Raw genomic sequence first — 15,484 nt, forward strand, 5'->3', positions numbered from 1 at the left:
ACAGGAAATGGCAGGAGCAACACACTCGCTCACTCCTTCGCCACTGACATCATCGAATAAATCAGATAGAGAAATCCTAACATCAGACTCCAAGAGATCGCCAACATCATTAATAGGAAATTCACAGGACGACACACCCAGACTTTCATGACGGGAGCCCCCATCACCCAACAAGGTACAGTCCTCTGCCACTTCCAGAGGTGGCTCCACAGGCACAACCTCTGACACATTACCAGAATCCCATGTACGGAAAGGTTCCATGTTTACCACATGAAACACCCCAGCATCCTTTCCTGTGGTCACATCAGTAAGTCTATAATTTACATCAGACAACTTTTTCGTGACACAGTGAATAAGGGCGCAAGTTTGGCAGCAAAGTTCGTAGATGCATCCGACCGTGGATGAGTCTTAACCCGTACCAGATCATTAACAGAGAAAGAAACGAGACGACGCCTCTTGTCATAGTGTCGCTTTTTCTTAGAGTGACTGGCTTCCAGAAAAGACCTAACATGATCAGAAGCCTCCTGGAGCGAATGCTTCAGGGCATCCAATGAAGTCACACCTGGATCGTCCACACCAAGAGAATCAGGTTGAGAAATCAGATCCAAGGGCGTATCCAGTTCTCGGCCATACAACACCATAGACAGACTCAGTCCAGTACTCTTGTGTTGAGCTGTCCGCAAGGCAAAACAAATGTGAGGAAGAAACCAATCCCAAGACGCATGCTTGGTCCCAACATATGCCCTGATGGCCGTTTTCAGTGTTCAATTCACTCGCTCAGTGGCATTGGTCTGAGGGTGGTAAGCTGTTGTAAACCTGTGCTCAGTACCCAAAGCAGAAACTCTGTGTCTGAAGAGATCACTCATAAAAGCAGAACCTCTGTCCGATATCAAGTACTTTGGGGAACCATGCCGGGAAAAAACTTCACTGAGCAGCTTCCTAGCAGCAACAAAAGCTGTAGCTTCCCTCACAGCACAAACTTCGATCCACTTCGAGAAGTAATCAACGAACACAAGGATATATGCGTTACCACTCGGTGTCCGGGGCAAAGGGCCCACGAAGTCCACCCCTGTGTACTCCCAGGGATATTGAGGGCGGACTGGAACCATGAAACCACCAGGTTTTTTCTGGGAAGGCTTAGTGAACTGGCAGATGGCACATGAACCCACATACTTCTTCACATCTGACAGCATGTTAGGCCAGAAAAATCTCTGTTTAAGCCTAGCCACCGTTTTAGTCACACCCAAGTGACCTGCAGTGGGATGATCATGAAAATACTCCAACAGAGACCTCCTGATAGTCTGAGGAGCGTACAGCTTAAACTGTTTCATAGGGTGCAAGGTACAAGATGATTTTGGGTCTTTGTGATACAGAAGACCATCAAGAACAACATACAGATGATCTTCTTCTGGAGATATACTCTCACCTTCCTCCAACACCCCAAACACCTTTCCAACGTCCGGATCATTCAGCTGTAAACTTCTCAAATGATCCCGGTCCATAAACAACACAGACGGCAAGGAGCGCAGGTCCAGACTCCCAAGAACAGCACAATCAGGAAGAATGTCGAGCGGCAGACCACAAGAAGGTAAGGGGTTCCTAGATAAACTGTCGGGAACACTGTTGGACACTCCAGGTTTATGGATAATTTCAAAATCAAAGTCCTGTAACCGAAGTGACCACCGAGCCAACCTTCCAGTGGGGTTTGGTCTAGACATCAACCACTTCAAACTGCTGTGGTCGGAAAAAACTGTGACGTGCAGTCCCTCAATGTACGGTCTGAAATACTCAAGTGCCCAAATTACCGCTAGGCACTCCTTTACGGGGGTAGAATAGGGGCGCTCAGATTTGTGCAAAGCACGGCTGGCATAAGCAATTGCACAGTATCTTCCTTCTTCATCCCTCTGCATCAAAGCAGCTCCTAGACCAACATCACACGCGTCAACGTGAATGAAGAATGGAAGCGAAAACTGTGGAAATCTCAAGATGGGCGCAGATGTCAATTTACTTTTGAGGAAATCCATAGCATTTTGACAGTCTTGTGTCCACAGAAAAGGAACATTGGCCCTCGTAAGAGCAAAAAGAGGTTCAGCATGTCGGGCATACTCATGAATGAATCGCCGATAGTAACTTGTCAGACCCAAGAACTGTCTCACCTGCTTTGCGTTTATTGGAGTAACAAAATCAACAACAGCCTTCACCTTTTCCTCATTGGGTAGAATACCGTCCTTTGTGATCCGATACCCCAAGAAGGTAAGCTCCTTCCTACAGAACTGACACTTCTCCAACTTGATTGAGAGACCAGCAGACTTAAGCCTAGCCAGGACCTCCTCAAGGTCTATCAGGTGTTGTTCGAACGTGGGTGAGGCAACCACAATATCATCAAGGTAAACTACGCACGACTTGTAGATAAGGCCTGCCAGAACCGTGTTCATAAGCCTCTGAAAAGTGGCTTGGGCATTACACAGGCCGAAAGGAAGAACACAGAACTGATACAACCCACGGTGAGAAATAAAAGCAGTCTTAGGCCTCGACGATTCCTCCACGGCCACCATGCAATAGCCCCTGGCTAGATCAATTGTGGACACAAAATTTCCTCTTGCAAGAAAATCAAGGGACTCCTCTATTCTCGGAAGTGGGTACGAGTCTTTCACCGTTAAACGGTTGAGCCCTCAATAATCTACACAAAACCTTGGTTCACCTGAAGGCTTTTGAACAATGACAACTGGTGCAGCCCAAGGCCCTGATGCTGGTTCCACTATACCTTCTGCTAGCATCATGTCGATCTGCCTCTCAATCAGTTCTTTCTTCGCAGGTGAGGTATGGTATGGAGCAAGATGGACAGGTCTGGCCTGACCTGTGTCAATTTTGTGCTCAACTAGGGAAGTATGGTCTAGATGTCCATCAAATAAATCAGAAAAAGATCTCAACAACTCAGCAAGCTTATTTTTTTCACCATCATTTAGAGCAGCCTCATCCACATTTGTAGCCAAACTAGAAGAACTGGACATTAAACCAAGTATACTGTGACTTGGTGACATCAAGTCAACTCTCTCCAGCTCCTCTGAGGCCCCTGGCACATCACCCAGAACAACCGTTCTGGAAGGAACATGAATCACGACAGAAGCTCTCATCATAAAATCCATGCCCAAGACGAGCGGCGCTGAAAATTTTTCGATGACTGCAAAACGATGGTAGAAGCGCTGGCCCATGAAACCAAACTGTAGCCAAGCTAAACCCAAAGGACAACACAGTGCCCCATCTGCAAGCTGTAAAGGAGGTGCAGACCAAACTGTTGTTTTAAAAGTCCCCCCAGGAACAATTTTGAAACATCCGCTCGCACTGCTGAAATGGAAGCACCTGTATCCAGGGTAGCTTCAAGTACCTGGCCGTGAAAATTGACCTGAACACGGAAAGGTGTATTCCAGGAAGATGAGGATGAGATGTCTTCCACATGACCAAGAGCAAGCTGAGTGGACTTTAATGAGGCAGATAAGTGAGGCTCAATTACTGTCTTGGGGGAGGATTGCCTCTCTGAAATGTCCTCCCCCCCCTGAAGTTTCCCGACCTGGGCCTAACTGAGGCACCTGGGTCCGCAACCACTGTACGCGACAAGTTACTTTGTCGTTCTGAATTTTGCATCTCTATAGTCCGTTCAGTGTGCCGACTAGGCGAACCTCCTGAGCGTACATTTGGACTACTCTGGAGTCTACAAGAGGGACAGTTACAGGAGGTAAACCCCGGCGTCAAACACTTGAAGCAATAAAGTTCCCTCATGACAGGAACCGACTGAGAGACTTGGGGCGTATAAGAACCACACGGACCCAAGACTGCATGTAGCTCATGTGCACGTAAAAGAAGGTCCATCACGGATGTTACTGCAGTACCATAGAGTGCTACCCTGTATTTCTCCACAGCATGCTTGCATATTAACTCGATTTGATCCAGCTGAGGAGGCGGAGTTCTCAATTTTCGAAATTCACTCAGCATGTGGGCGACAAACGTAGGAAAAGGCTCGTCTGGCATCTGAACTCGGTCCAGGATACCTCTCATAATGCGCTCCTGATTATCAGACGGCAGAAAAACCTTCCTAAACAGATCGCAGAACTGGGCCCATGTGGAAACATGAGAACTCAGGACATTAAACCATTTCTTCGGCTCTTTAGAGAGAAATCAGGGAAGTTCAAGTAACATCTGGGAATCAGTAAGATCTAACAAAGTCCTGTATATGTCGACAGACTGAAGCCAATCATCGGGACTCATCTTTCCTTCACCATCGAATATTACAGGTTCAAGACGTGACTGATGGAGGACAGAGGCCAAGACCCTGGACGTAGCTGACAAATCAGCGGAACATACGGAGTAGAAGCGGCTAAAGGACAAGATTCTGGGCATGGCACAACAGGAACAGTACCGTCATCTGGACTCATGCAGTCAATCACACTCTTTTGCAGGTCCAGCGAGTCGCGTTGCAGTACAGCGACCTCGTCCTGTAGGAACTGAACCTGAGACCGTAAGTCTCCAACCTCTCTCTGAGATGTAGTCTGTCTTGGTAAATAGTCAGAATATGACAGCAAATCAAGTAGGTCACGATTTTCAGCCATCTTGTATAATCTATGACATAACAGCAAATTACAGAATATCAGAAAAATAAAACAAAATATTATATGCAAATGCACAGTTTACAATGAAGCAATCAGGAAATAAGCACAATACAGTACATCAAACCTGTTTGTCTGCTGAAGAAATATTAATGTGCACCTGTACAGTTTCTGTTAAAACAATATAAATAATTTAACTCACAAAAGATGCACAAAATACAAAACAAACTTAGATAAAATCCAATGACAGTTTTTTTTTCTTTTCTTTTTTTTTTTTTCAGACAGTGTCAGGCCACGCTGAGTGATGAAGAAAAAAAAAACGTGATGTCCAATGGTAAAGTCTCGTGTAATCGCCTCAAAAAAATGTCCAATCCGGCAAAAACACCAAACAAACATCCGTTCGTCAAAGAGGGAGAAGAAGAGAAAAATTCAAAATAAATATTCCAAATGTTTTTTTTTTCTTTCTGAAGTCTATTCAAACAAAATTCTGAATTCAAAGAACAATAAACTGTCTGTCCCGTTGAAAAAAATTACCAACTAGATGAAATAAAACAACATAAAGTTCACCTGCACTATTTGCAGCACCAGTCGATCACAAACGAGTCTTTAAACAGCAGAAAATCCGCGAAACGCGATCGCATGTCCATCCACTGAATTCCGCGCGCTATCCGCAGTCAGCAAGCTAACGTTAGATGTCTTGCGTGGAAAATCCATCGAACCACGAACACATCCGTCAATAATCCGTAACCGGCAGGAGAGAATGAGACAACGTTGGTAGATCCAAACTGTTCGGGCGCCACTTTGTAACGTAGAGTTGAAATGTTGTTGCCCAGAATAACAAATATGTAGAGAATGTGTAGGGCGCGAGGAAATGATGCATGTGAGGCGAGAGCTGGCGTATTTTCCCCGGGTTTAATAAAATGTCTTATACATCGTCACACTCGTCCGCATACATGGAGATGAGTGAGAGAAAAGGATAAATAAACATTCAACTTAGGTTACAAATAGAAAAAGGAAAATAAAAGGGAAAAGAGTACAAGTCGAGAGCGGTTATCTCTTCTCCTGCTCACCATTCGCATTCTCTAACAAACGCGCGCACACAATGAACATGCGCAGTTAACATTCTATCTCAAATTACTATACATGCTTCTAAGTGACCGTTACAGTATGTTCTTCCTCGTTTTTTTCTGTCCATTTAATTCATAATTAATGTTATTAATTATTATGCAATGAATATGATCTCATTTGTGCCCCCTGAAAAAATGTAATGCCCGTCCGTGAATTTGTGTCTGGCGCCGGGTCTCTTACTATCCTTACTCCCTTACTTATCACTTATCAAGGAGAATAAAGGATGTAGGTGTCCACCTCCCTACATTACCTTCAAACTACAACAACATCCCAGCTAAACAAATTTTGTTGTAAGAACATTCTCTAAATGTTCAGTGTTGGTTCTGGGAATGTAAAAAATGTCCAGGTTTCTTGATGTTAAGCTGGGCACACATTTAACGACTAGCTAAACATTCTAAGACTGTGATCAACACACAAGCGATTGTTTCCTGCGACTAAAGCAGATTTATATACTTACACATAGAATTTGAACACCGACTGTAATCGAAGACTGAACACAACTGGCTATGACTGGACGCGTTTGAGCGCGATCAGTCATAAGTATCAAATTACATTCATAATCGGCCTTACAATCGTTAAGTGTGTGCGCGGCTTTAGAGGAACGTTTTTTAGAAGGTATGATGTTCCTCAAACGTTCTTAATTTTGATTTAAAATTCAACATTCTAGGATTTGTAACATTCCAAGAACATAAAAATACAGTTTCCTTAATGTTAGTAGAATGTTATTAAAGGTTAATTTGATGAAGTCCACTATATGGAGAAAAATCCTGGAATGTTTTCATCAAAAACCTTAATTTCTTTTCAAATGAAGAAAGAAAGACATAAACATCTTGGATGACATGGGGATGAGTAAATTATCAGGACATTTTAATTTGAAAGTGAACTAATCCTTTAATGACTCTCTAAAGGAGTTCCCTTTCAAAAGCTAAACTCAAGCTGTAACCAGCTGTGAATGTGTGTAAAACAACGTCAATGAAATGTACCTATATTTATACAGGTCACAACACCAGTGTCTCCCCTTCTTTGAGGACCTCCATGACGAATTATCAAAGTCATGGAGAAAACCAAATACCTCTTGTGTTTTTGTGCCCTCGGCATCGATTTATTCGACTATTGTGGGTGCTGAAGCACGGGGGTATACGATCATCATTTAAAAAACCTCCCTTCCCCACAAAACCCTGTAGATCTATCTGAACGCTTTCCAAAGCTTTCCAAGCTGCAGGTCAGGCTGGTGCTGCGCTGCACACTATGGCAGTGTTACAGGTGTACCAATCTGTGAACGATTCCTCGTCGATGGTAGTGCTCTCACTCAGATCCTTCAACGGATCAGCTTGTAACACTGCCATAGTGTGCAGCGCAGCACCAGCCTGACCTGCAGCTTGGAAAGCTTTGGAAAGCGCCCCATGCTTCAGCACCCACGATAGTCGAATAAATCGATGTCGAGGGCACAAAAACACAAGAGGTATATGGTTTTCTCCATGACTTTAGTAATTCGTCACGGAGGTCCTCAAAGAAGGGGAGACACTGGTGTTGTGACCTGTATAAATATAGGTAAACTTCATTGAAATCATCATCAAGCATAGACATTTTTAAAAAGAACTTGAAGTCCTTTTTATTTTATCAAGCTTTTGGAGTTTGATTAGGTCAACTGTGAGTAATTGAATTGATTTTCTTGCATGTTTTTTTCTTGGTGCTCTTTTTATGCTTGTATCAATTTTATAAATTATCCACTATTTTTGGACAGCACTTTGGCCCATTTTTATGGTTTTGTAAGTGCTCTACAAATAAAAACTGAGTTGAGTTGAGTTCAGCTTCATCGAGCCACAGAATAATGAATCAGCATGTTGAATCATCAGTTCGGAGCGCCAAAGTTACATGATTTCAGCAGTTTGGTGGTTTGACGCATGATCTGAATCATGATTCGATACGCTGATACGTCAACTAAAGTATCTTAATTTGTGTTCCGAAGATCAACGAAGGTCTTACGGGTGTGAAACGACATGAGGGTGAGTAATAAATGACAGAATTTTCATTTTTGAGAGAACTAACCCTTTAAGCTAACTTCAACTGAGTTGAAATGAAAGTTGCGTGATATCACTTTCTCTTTTCTACATCCACTGTTGGTTATACACTTGAGTGTTTTTGGTTTTCAAGGTTTGTGCAAAGTTACACTATATCACTGAAAGTGGCAAGCAGCATAATATTGTGAATGTAACGGTCTACTTTTAGTCTACTAAACTTACAGTTGGACCCTCTATGCTTAATTCAGGAAGCGTTGGGAGAGCCAGACATGACTGATTCTATCATTGTGGTCAAAAATGAAAGCACAAGTCCTTCAAGCACTGCAGTTGTGATAGAAGATGATCTTCAGTTTTGGCATGTTCAGAAGCACTTGTTCACACAGTCTCAGGGCTTTAAAATACTAATTTAAAAATCATCAACTGTACATCTGAAAGTTTTTTGGGTTTTTTTTTTGAGAATTTTATGTAACAAAGCCCTGCAGAGGTGCCCAATCCTGTTCCTGGAGATTTCATTTATCAAAGTACAAAATGTGTTAAACTGCAGAACTTTCTCCATTACCAATGTGTTTATTTAAAACACATTTTAAGTTTGTCTATACTTATTACAGTGTGTAGCTCTATAAGTAAATACAAGTGTATTTTTTTAAAATGTGGTAAATATTTTATTTACAGTACTGCAATTTGTATAACAGCTGAGCTGCTTTTTTTATGTAATATTGTTTTGTAAATAAAATGTTTTCATGCCAACCAGATTAAGTGATTTTTTTATAAATGGGCATAAAATTGCTTTCATAATAATGTGATGTTTGTACAGATTTAAGTAATGTTATGTATGTATTATAGCTTATATAATTAAAATGTAAGTAAACGTTTTCGCTGCGTATCAAATTTGAATGGAAAAATGAAAGAACAGTAGCCTACAGAAGCCTAGATATAGGCTATAAACGGGGCTGTGCGCATTCGGCCCGATACCGGCTTGATCGCGGCAGTGTCGTGTCTGACCCGGTTGATTCGTGATTCAGAAGCATCTGGTCCGATCGCAGCAGACAGAAGCGGGCCGAGTGTATCGCGCTATCTGGGCGTTGCCTAAGGCTATTATGTTTTGTTAGTTTGTTTGTTTTTTTAAATAAAACGAAAAGAGGAGGACTGGTGTTTTATAACACATATCGATTTATTGTTGGCTAAATAATACAGAGAGATAACCAAGTCAGAGCGAGCTGAGTAGAAGTAGGCTACGCTGCTGTTCCATTTGGACAATCTCCGTACATTATCAAGTCTTCCCGTTCACAGAAATCTGTTTTCCTGACTCGAGCTCGCTAAACACCAAGGGCACAAATCCGAACTTAACGAACTTGGTATTGAGAAACGCCTTTGGTTAAAATAGCTTTTATAATAGCAAAAATTTAACACAGCATTTTCTCACAATTTACAAAAAGTTGGAAACATTTGGGATATTGTAAGCTTACGGAACAAAAATAGCCTTATAGGGTTACATAACACTCGCCTGTTTTGGGATATTTTGCTGCATTAATCTTATAAATTGCAGCTTTATATAGCCAGATGTATCAATGAAATAACATTGATATAGGCTAAATATGTCACAGTAACATTCACAGCACTCAGGACTTTAAAATATAGTTTTCTGTTGCTGCCAAACAATTTAATGACTTACTTTCTGGGCGATCAAACTCTAGACTTTTTCTTCCCGCTACAAAACACAAGAACACAAACTGTTAAGGTGAATCATAAAATATTCAGAATTCGTTGTGATTCCTGAACTCATAGTAATGACAGAAAATGTATTACTATAATTATTACTATAATTCACATCTAAATTGTAGACTTACTTTGCTACATTTGAAAGGCCAAACTGAAGTATTTCCAGCGTTTCATGATCAAAGTGAGACGCTTAGTTGCTTAAGACTATATTAATATGGATCATTAAAGACTCGAACATATTTTATTCAAATCTTACCTGCACTGTACGCCATTTGTCACTGCGTTGGTGATATTTACTAAATTGAAAGTAAAAATACGATTGAAGTGCTCCGTTACACACATAGGAAACTCTACTATGGCCCCTTGTGGAGACTTTAAGAAAATATTTACTTTTTTTTTTCTTTTTGACTGATTAGGTGGAATAGTTTCCTTCAAATTCCAATCATATATTACATTATAATTGATTTTAAGTGATTTTAATCAATTTCATTTTGTGGCTGTTTTGAGGTTTTCCGCTGATCTGCAGTAGGGGGGAGTGGGGTAAGATGAGCCAGTGGGTAAGTTGACTCACCCTTTGTATCTTGGCAACTGTCACATTTTATTGTCATGTGACCATATATTCTGGAACCATCCATCCTTTCTCACAGATTCTGAAAGGGATAAGCACATGAGAGGAGTGGAAGTCCCTTATTTACTTTAAAAACTGTTTTTGACTAACTTTACTTTACTTTGTCAATGTAAAATTTTAACATAACAGATGTAATGGCTGAAAATTTGTCCAGGTCTAAAAATATTTATGATGCATATTGGTGATTTAGAAACATATAATGCAAGTCATTTAGCTAAATATTATTATGAATTGGTAAACTAGCTAGCTTTTCCTAAACTGGCAGCTATGGGGCAAAGTGAGCCACATGCTGTGGGGTAAAGCAGAAGAACTCCAAATGTTCAATTTTGTTGAAAGTGTAGTAGCAGCATTAGTGTGCATTAGTCATTAATTATTATTATTATTATTTTTATGCTGAGATAATCTTAAAAATCAATACATAAATGTAAATGTAAAATGTAAATTGAGCCAGTGTTTTAACTTACTCCACCATAAGGCACTGAATTTAATTTAAATCTGAAGTACTGGTGTCATTTCAATGTAATATTACACAACTGGTTTAGTTTATCTTTATTTTCAAGTTTATTTGATAGGAACAGTGTACAAGTACACCAAATTCTTCTCTGAAACAATCCAGAGGATGTTTAATCACATATCTTTCCATATTGCAGAAAAACTACTTGTCAAGAAGCTTTTGACTAAAATTTTTATTAGTTTCATTGACATTTATTCATTCTTATTTAGTTTTTATTTAATTTTACTCAACAAACTCTCTGTTTAGTCTGTTTATGGGAAGGTTACAACTTTGATGTTCAACATATTGTTTCAGAAATGTAAAACTTTGCATTTGGTTGGTCTTATGTTGTTTAATTTAGCTTTAAAAATATTTCTAAAATATTTTTACAAAGAATATTTGTAAAAGGAAATTGGATTATTAAATTGGTTTTTAAAATTTCACATAGGTTTGATTCAGATTCAGTTTGATGGTCAGTTTACACCCACCTACTGACTTGCCTCAACTTACCCCTAACCTGGGGTAAATTGCGCCAGACGAACACTTTTTTTAAGAAGCCATATTTTTATAACCCTTTGTCTTGATTTATTCTGATCATTTAAAATGATAGGAAACATCCTGAAATTACTTAGTAAAAGGTACATTTCATCGTACTTCTGCCTCGTTTCCCCAGTAAAAAAAAAAAATGCTCATCTTACCCCACTCTGCCCTATACAATATATATAGGCCCAATTTTTATGGGCAGGTACCATCTAGAGAGAAAAAAATCCACAGATGGTTTATGTATTGATTTTTAAGATTATCTCAGCATAAAAATAATAATAATGAATGACTAACGCACACTAATGCTGCTACTGCACTTTCAACAAAATTGAACATTTGGAGTTCTTCTGCTTCAGACATCACAATAATAATAATAAATGTAGTAGCTGTAGTGCAGTGCGGAGCAAGAAGAGCAAAAACAGCAAAAATTGAATGTACATGAAAAACAGCTGGTTCAGAAGTAGAGGTGAGAATGAGCTCAAAATGACCAGAAGCTTCTTGGGATGATAGAGAAATTGAAATGACAACATTACAAACAATTTTATAAAGTCACCCCACATGGGATTTGAACCCACAATCTCTGGATCATATGTCTGTCCCTCAACTCTTTGCGCCACTGAGCAGACAGTGTCACACAGCTGTCAGAGTTCAGTAGTTCATGAGAATGTACTCACAATGAAGAGCAACACAGCTTACATTTCATGCACTCAAATGTCTGAGATGTAGTGCAATGCAGAGCAAGAAGAGCAAAAAGAGCAGAAATTGAATGTACATGAAAAACAGCTGGTTCAGAAGTATAGGTAAGAATGAACTCAAAATGACCAGAAGCTGAGATGAAAATGAACATAGAATTAATAAAAATAAATTTATTTCTAATTAAAAGAAGAAAGACTAGTACAATACTTGTTTGGATAATAAAGGAATTGAAATGACAACATTACAAACAATTTTATAAAGTTGACCCACACTGGACTCGAACTCACAGTCTCTGGATCATGTGTCTGTCACTCAACTCTTTGCACCACTGGGCAGGCAGTGCCAAACAGCTGTCGAAGTTTAGTAGTTCATAAGAATGAACTCACAATCAAGAATTTTTATAAAACTGCACCATATGTTATATTTATAAATTTTAGTTTAGATCATTCACAGAAACATTCCATATCAGGAACAGAAGCAATTTGTACAAAATAACCATTTAGCATGCTAAGCTAATTAGCATAAGACAACAAACACAAGCGAGGTCATATTCAGAGACGAATATCTCGGGAATGGTAGCAAATATCAAAAATCCGTTCAGTCATTTCTATGCGGCTCGGTCCAAAGATCATCTGAGCTGATTTTGGACAAAATTGGACAAAATTTGTGGGAGGAGTAGCAAAAAAACTGTTTTTCATTTATTTCAATATGGCAGACAGGGACATTTAAGGAAAATGACAAATGACACATCGTTGGAATTGGCGTTAGCCAGGGAATAAAATTACATAAAGCATACACATTTTGGAAAATGTTTTCAAAAGTTATAAGCATTTTTGCAAAAAACATTATATCTGTGGAACAGTAGGTGACGCTGTGTTGAATCTTCCCAGGTACCTTCAGGACCTTCTAAAGGTCATACGTACCAAGTTTTGTGAAGATATGTCAAATTGTTTAATAGATATTGCAATTTATGACAAAATTCAAAATGGCGGACATATGGTTCATCCGATGTTGACAAATTCAATATCCACGAATTCGGCATGGCCCAAGGAATCCATAGACACTAAGATCTTGATTTTCTGACAAAGTGTTCAAAAGTTATTGGCCAATATAGCAATTTTCCAGATCTCATGACCTGTAGGTGGCGCTGTTCCCAAATTTGGCACGGAACCTCAGATCATGGTCTTGATCAAGTGTACCAATTTTTGTTTCGATTGCTCAAAGATTAGCCGAGATACAGCCTCTATAGCAATTTCGGGTCCACCTCGTTAACTTCATGACATCATAACTTTTTTTTTCACCAGTAGGTCAAAAAAATCTGTTCAGTCATTTCTGTGCAGCTCAGTCCAAAGATCATCTGATCAAAGTTTGGACAAAATTGGACACATTTTGAAGGAGGAGTAGCGAAAAAACGGAATACTGTACTTTTCAAAATGGCTGCTACTGTAATGGGCAGAGACTTAATGTAAAATGTTGAATAGCATCAGCATGACGAGACAAATCAGATGTACTAAATTACTTTTTTCTAGAGCAAATGGTTCAAATGTTATAACCTTTAGAATAGTGAATTTTTGAACTGGTGGTGGCGCTATAGAGTTGGTTCTACATACTCCAAATTTGGTCCAATCACTTTTCATGAGCATCTCTACAAGTCTGCCAAATTTCATCATTTTCTCATGTTCCGTTGATAGGGCTGCCATAGACTCCCATTGGGGAAGAATAATAATAATGGATCTAACAGATACAATAGGGGCTAAAGCACCTTCGGTGCTTGGCCCCTAATAATAAGTCAATAATAATAATAATAATAATAATAATAATAAACAGGAAGTAACATGACACAGCTGTGTTTGAGGTTTAATATGTGTCTCATCTGTATCTCACTCATAGAGGAACTCATGTTTGCATCAGCATTTCAGTCTCTCAGGAAATATCAGAAAAAGAGTAGACTGTAAAAAGTAATACACTATAAATCTACACAGTAAAATTGTAACAACAGATTAAGCAATATTTTAAATTAAATTTAACATATAAAAATTGAGTTAGAATTAATCTAATTCCTTAAATGTCAACCAATTAAGTAGACGAAACACCGATCACCATAACAGTGACCAAACATTTTCAATCAAATTAACATCGACATTTAAACCTGTTAATTCTTGTGTTGCTCTTTTATTCAGTGATTCTGCTTGTTATCATCATGTGTCTTCAAAGTTCGCAGTAATAAATAAAGAGTTCTTAATTCATCTTTGACGTCTGTGTTATTTAGATATTTCTGTTTACATTTTTTACTTAAATTTTACTTGTTTTAAATGTGACATCTAAGGAATTAATTTGAAGATTCATTTCAATATCATAAAGACAGCCTGTTATATATTGAGTTCAAACTGTATTTAATCCATTTATAAACCTTTGTGATATTTCACTCAGTTTCCACTGTAAACGATGAAGCAATTCAGTGTGAATCAACTGACATCACAGTATTTTCACAACAGCAAAGAAAAACACACAGGGATATCATTAACTACAAAAAGGTTTAATTACGCATGAATAAAACAGTCAAATAAACATTAAATAAGGATTCAGAGTCTGGGTGTTTATGGTGTGTTTGTGCTGCCCTCATGTGGACAAACACCAGAACTGCAGGGTGAAGTGAAACCTAATACCTAAAGATAATATCTTCAAGAAACAGTGATCTAGACTCGCTGTGGATTTTTATCACTATAGGGTGGCTGTGTACACATACTGCCAACACACATTTATGTCCAAACACCATTAAAAAGTGAATTATGCATAATAATAAGGTCCCCTTTAAAGAACTTAATCTGTGGTCAGAAGTGAATCCTATACTGTGCAGTAGGTATATACTGTATACCAGTAGACACCCAATTACTCGACAACTTGATATCATAAAAAACTAATTTAATAAATTAAATTCTAGAGAAAAAATTCAACAAACGCTCTAAGCAGTTTTACAGTTCTTCAGAAACAGGTCAAATGCAGATATGAGGAAGGACAATACCCATCAATTGAAGCAAAATTATTTTTTAATTTGCACACCCTCAAAAAACACATGCTGTCTTGATATAATCCATGTATATACATTACAGTATTTAGCTGTTGATTTTGGTACTAGCTGGAGTGCTCAGAGTTACCACTAGAGGGCACTCCTTCCCTCACAACTGCCATGATGTTATGAACTTCAATACCCATTATCCTTTGTACTTGCATTTGCAAGTATAGCTTGTGGAAGATTTTCCCCTATGCACCTGACTTAAGCTTACCTGGGTCAACTCCGGATCGACACACCTTTTGAACACTATCACTTGGCAATAAGGTATTTAGTGTTCCTTAACTAACTTTCTGCTCATCAATAACCAGACTATACCTCAGAATATGCCTTAATCGTGGCCAATCACAGAGAATCCCACCGACAAAAACGATACAAGAAAGGCAAAGCATTCTACAATATGATCAGTTCTTTGTATGTCAAACCCTTCTGTCAACCTAAAATTGACCTTACATACAGAGACAAAAGCATAAAAAGTCAATTCAATATTCATAATATTTTCTACAGTTCTGGTTGAATTGCATGATAAACTATTTCTGTTCCAGACGTATTTCAGAAACAAAAACTTGTGTTACATGAGAAATT

At 38.9% G+C, this 15,484-nt stretch overlaps 2 protein-coding genes across 5 annotated transcripts in view; one reads left to right on the forward strand and one right to left on the reverse strand.

Annotated features, from left to right (window-relative positions):
• Nucleotides 1–9,804, reverse strand: part of LOC137017080 (GTPase IMAP family member 8-like) — a 31,387-nt gene extending 21,583 nt beyond the window's left edge. For 2 of the 4 annotated variants that reach the window (XM_067381023.1, XM_067381022.1), the window contains exons 1-2: nt 9,726–9,804; nt 9,423–9,458 (exon numbers count right to left, since the gene is read on the reverse strand). In XM_067381023.1, coding sequence (XP_067237124.1) covers nt 9,423–9,458; nt 9,726–9,741 — 52 coding nt within the window. In that variant the 5' untranslated portion in view covers nt 9,742–9,804. Of the gene's footprint in view, nt 1–9,422; nt 9,459–9,597; nt 9,706–9,725 lie in introns of those variants that run through there. The other 2 variants (XM_067381025.1, XM_067381024.1) reach the window with 1 other exon arrangement.
• Nucleotides 1–15,484, forward strand: part of LOC137017073 (zinc finger protein 502-like) — a 634,288-nt gene that overhangs the window by 203,283 nt on the left and 415,521 nt on the right. The gene's annotated exons all lie outside the window — the stretch shown is intronic.

This window comes from Chanodichthys erythropterus, chromosome 3 (genome assembly GCF_024489055.1).
Source record: "Chanodichthys erythropterus isolate Z2021 chromosome 3, ASM2448905v1, whole genome shotgun sequence".
NCBI classification, from domain to species: Eukaryota; Metazoa; Chordata; class Actinopteri; order Cypriniformes; family Xenocyprididae; genus Chanodichthys; species Chanodichthys erythropterus.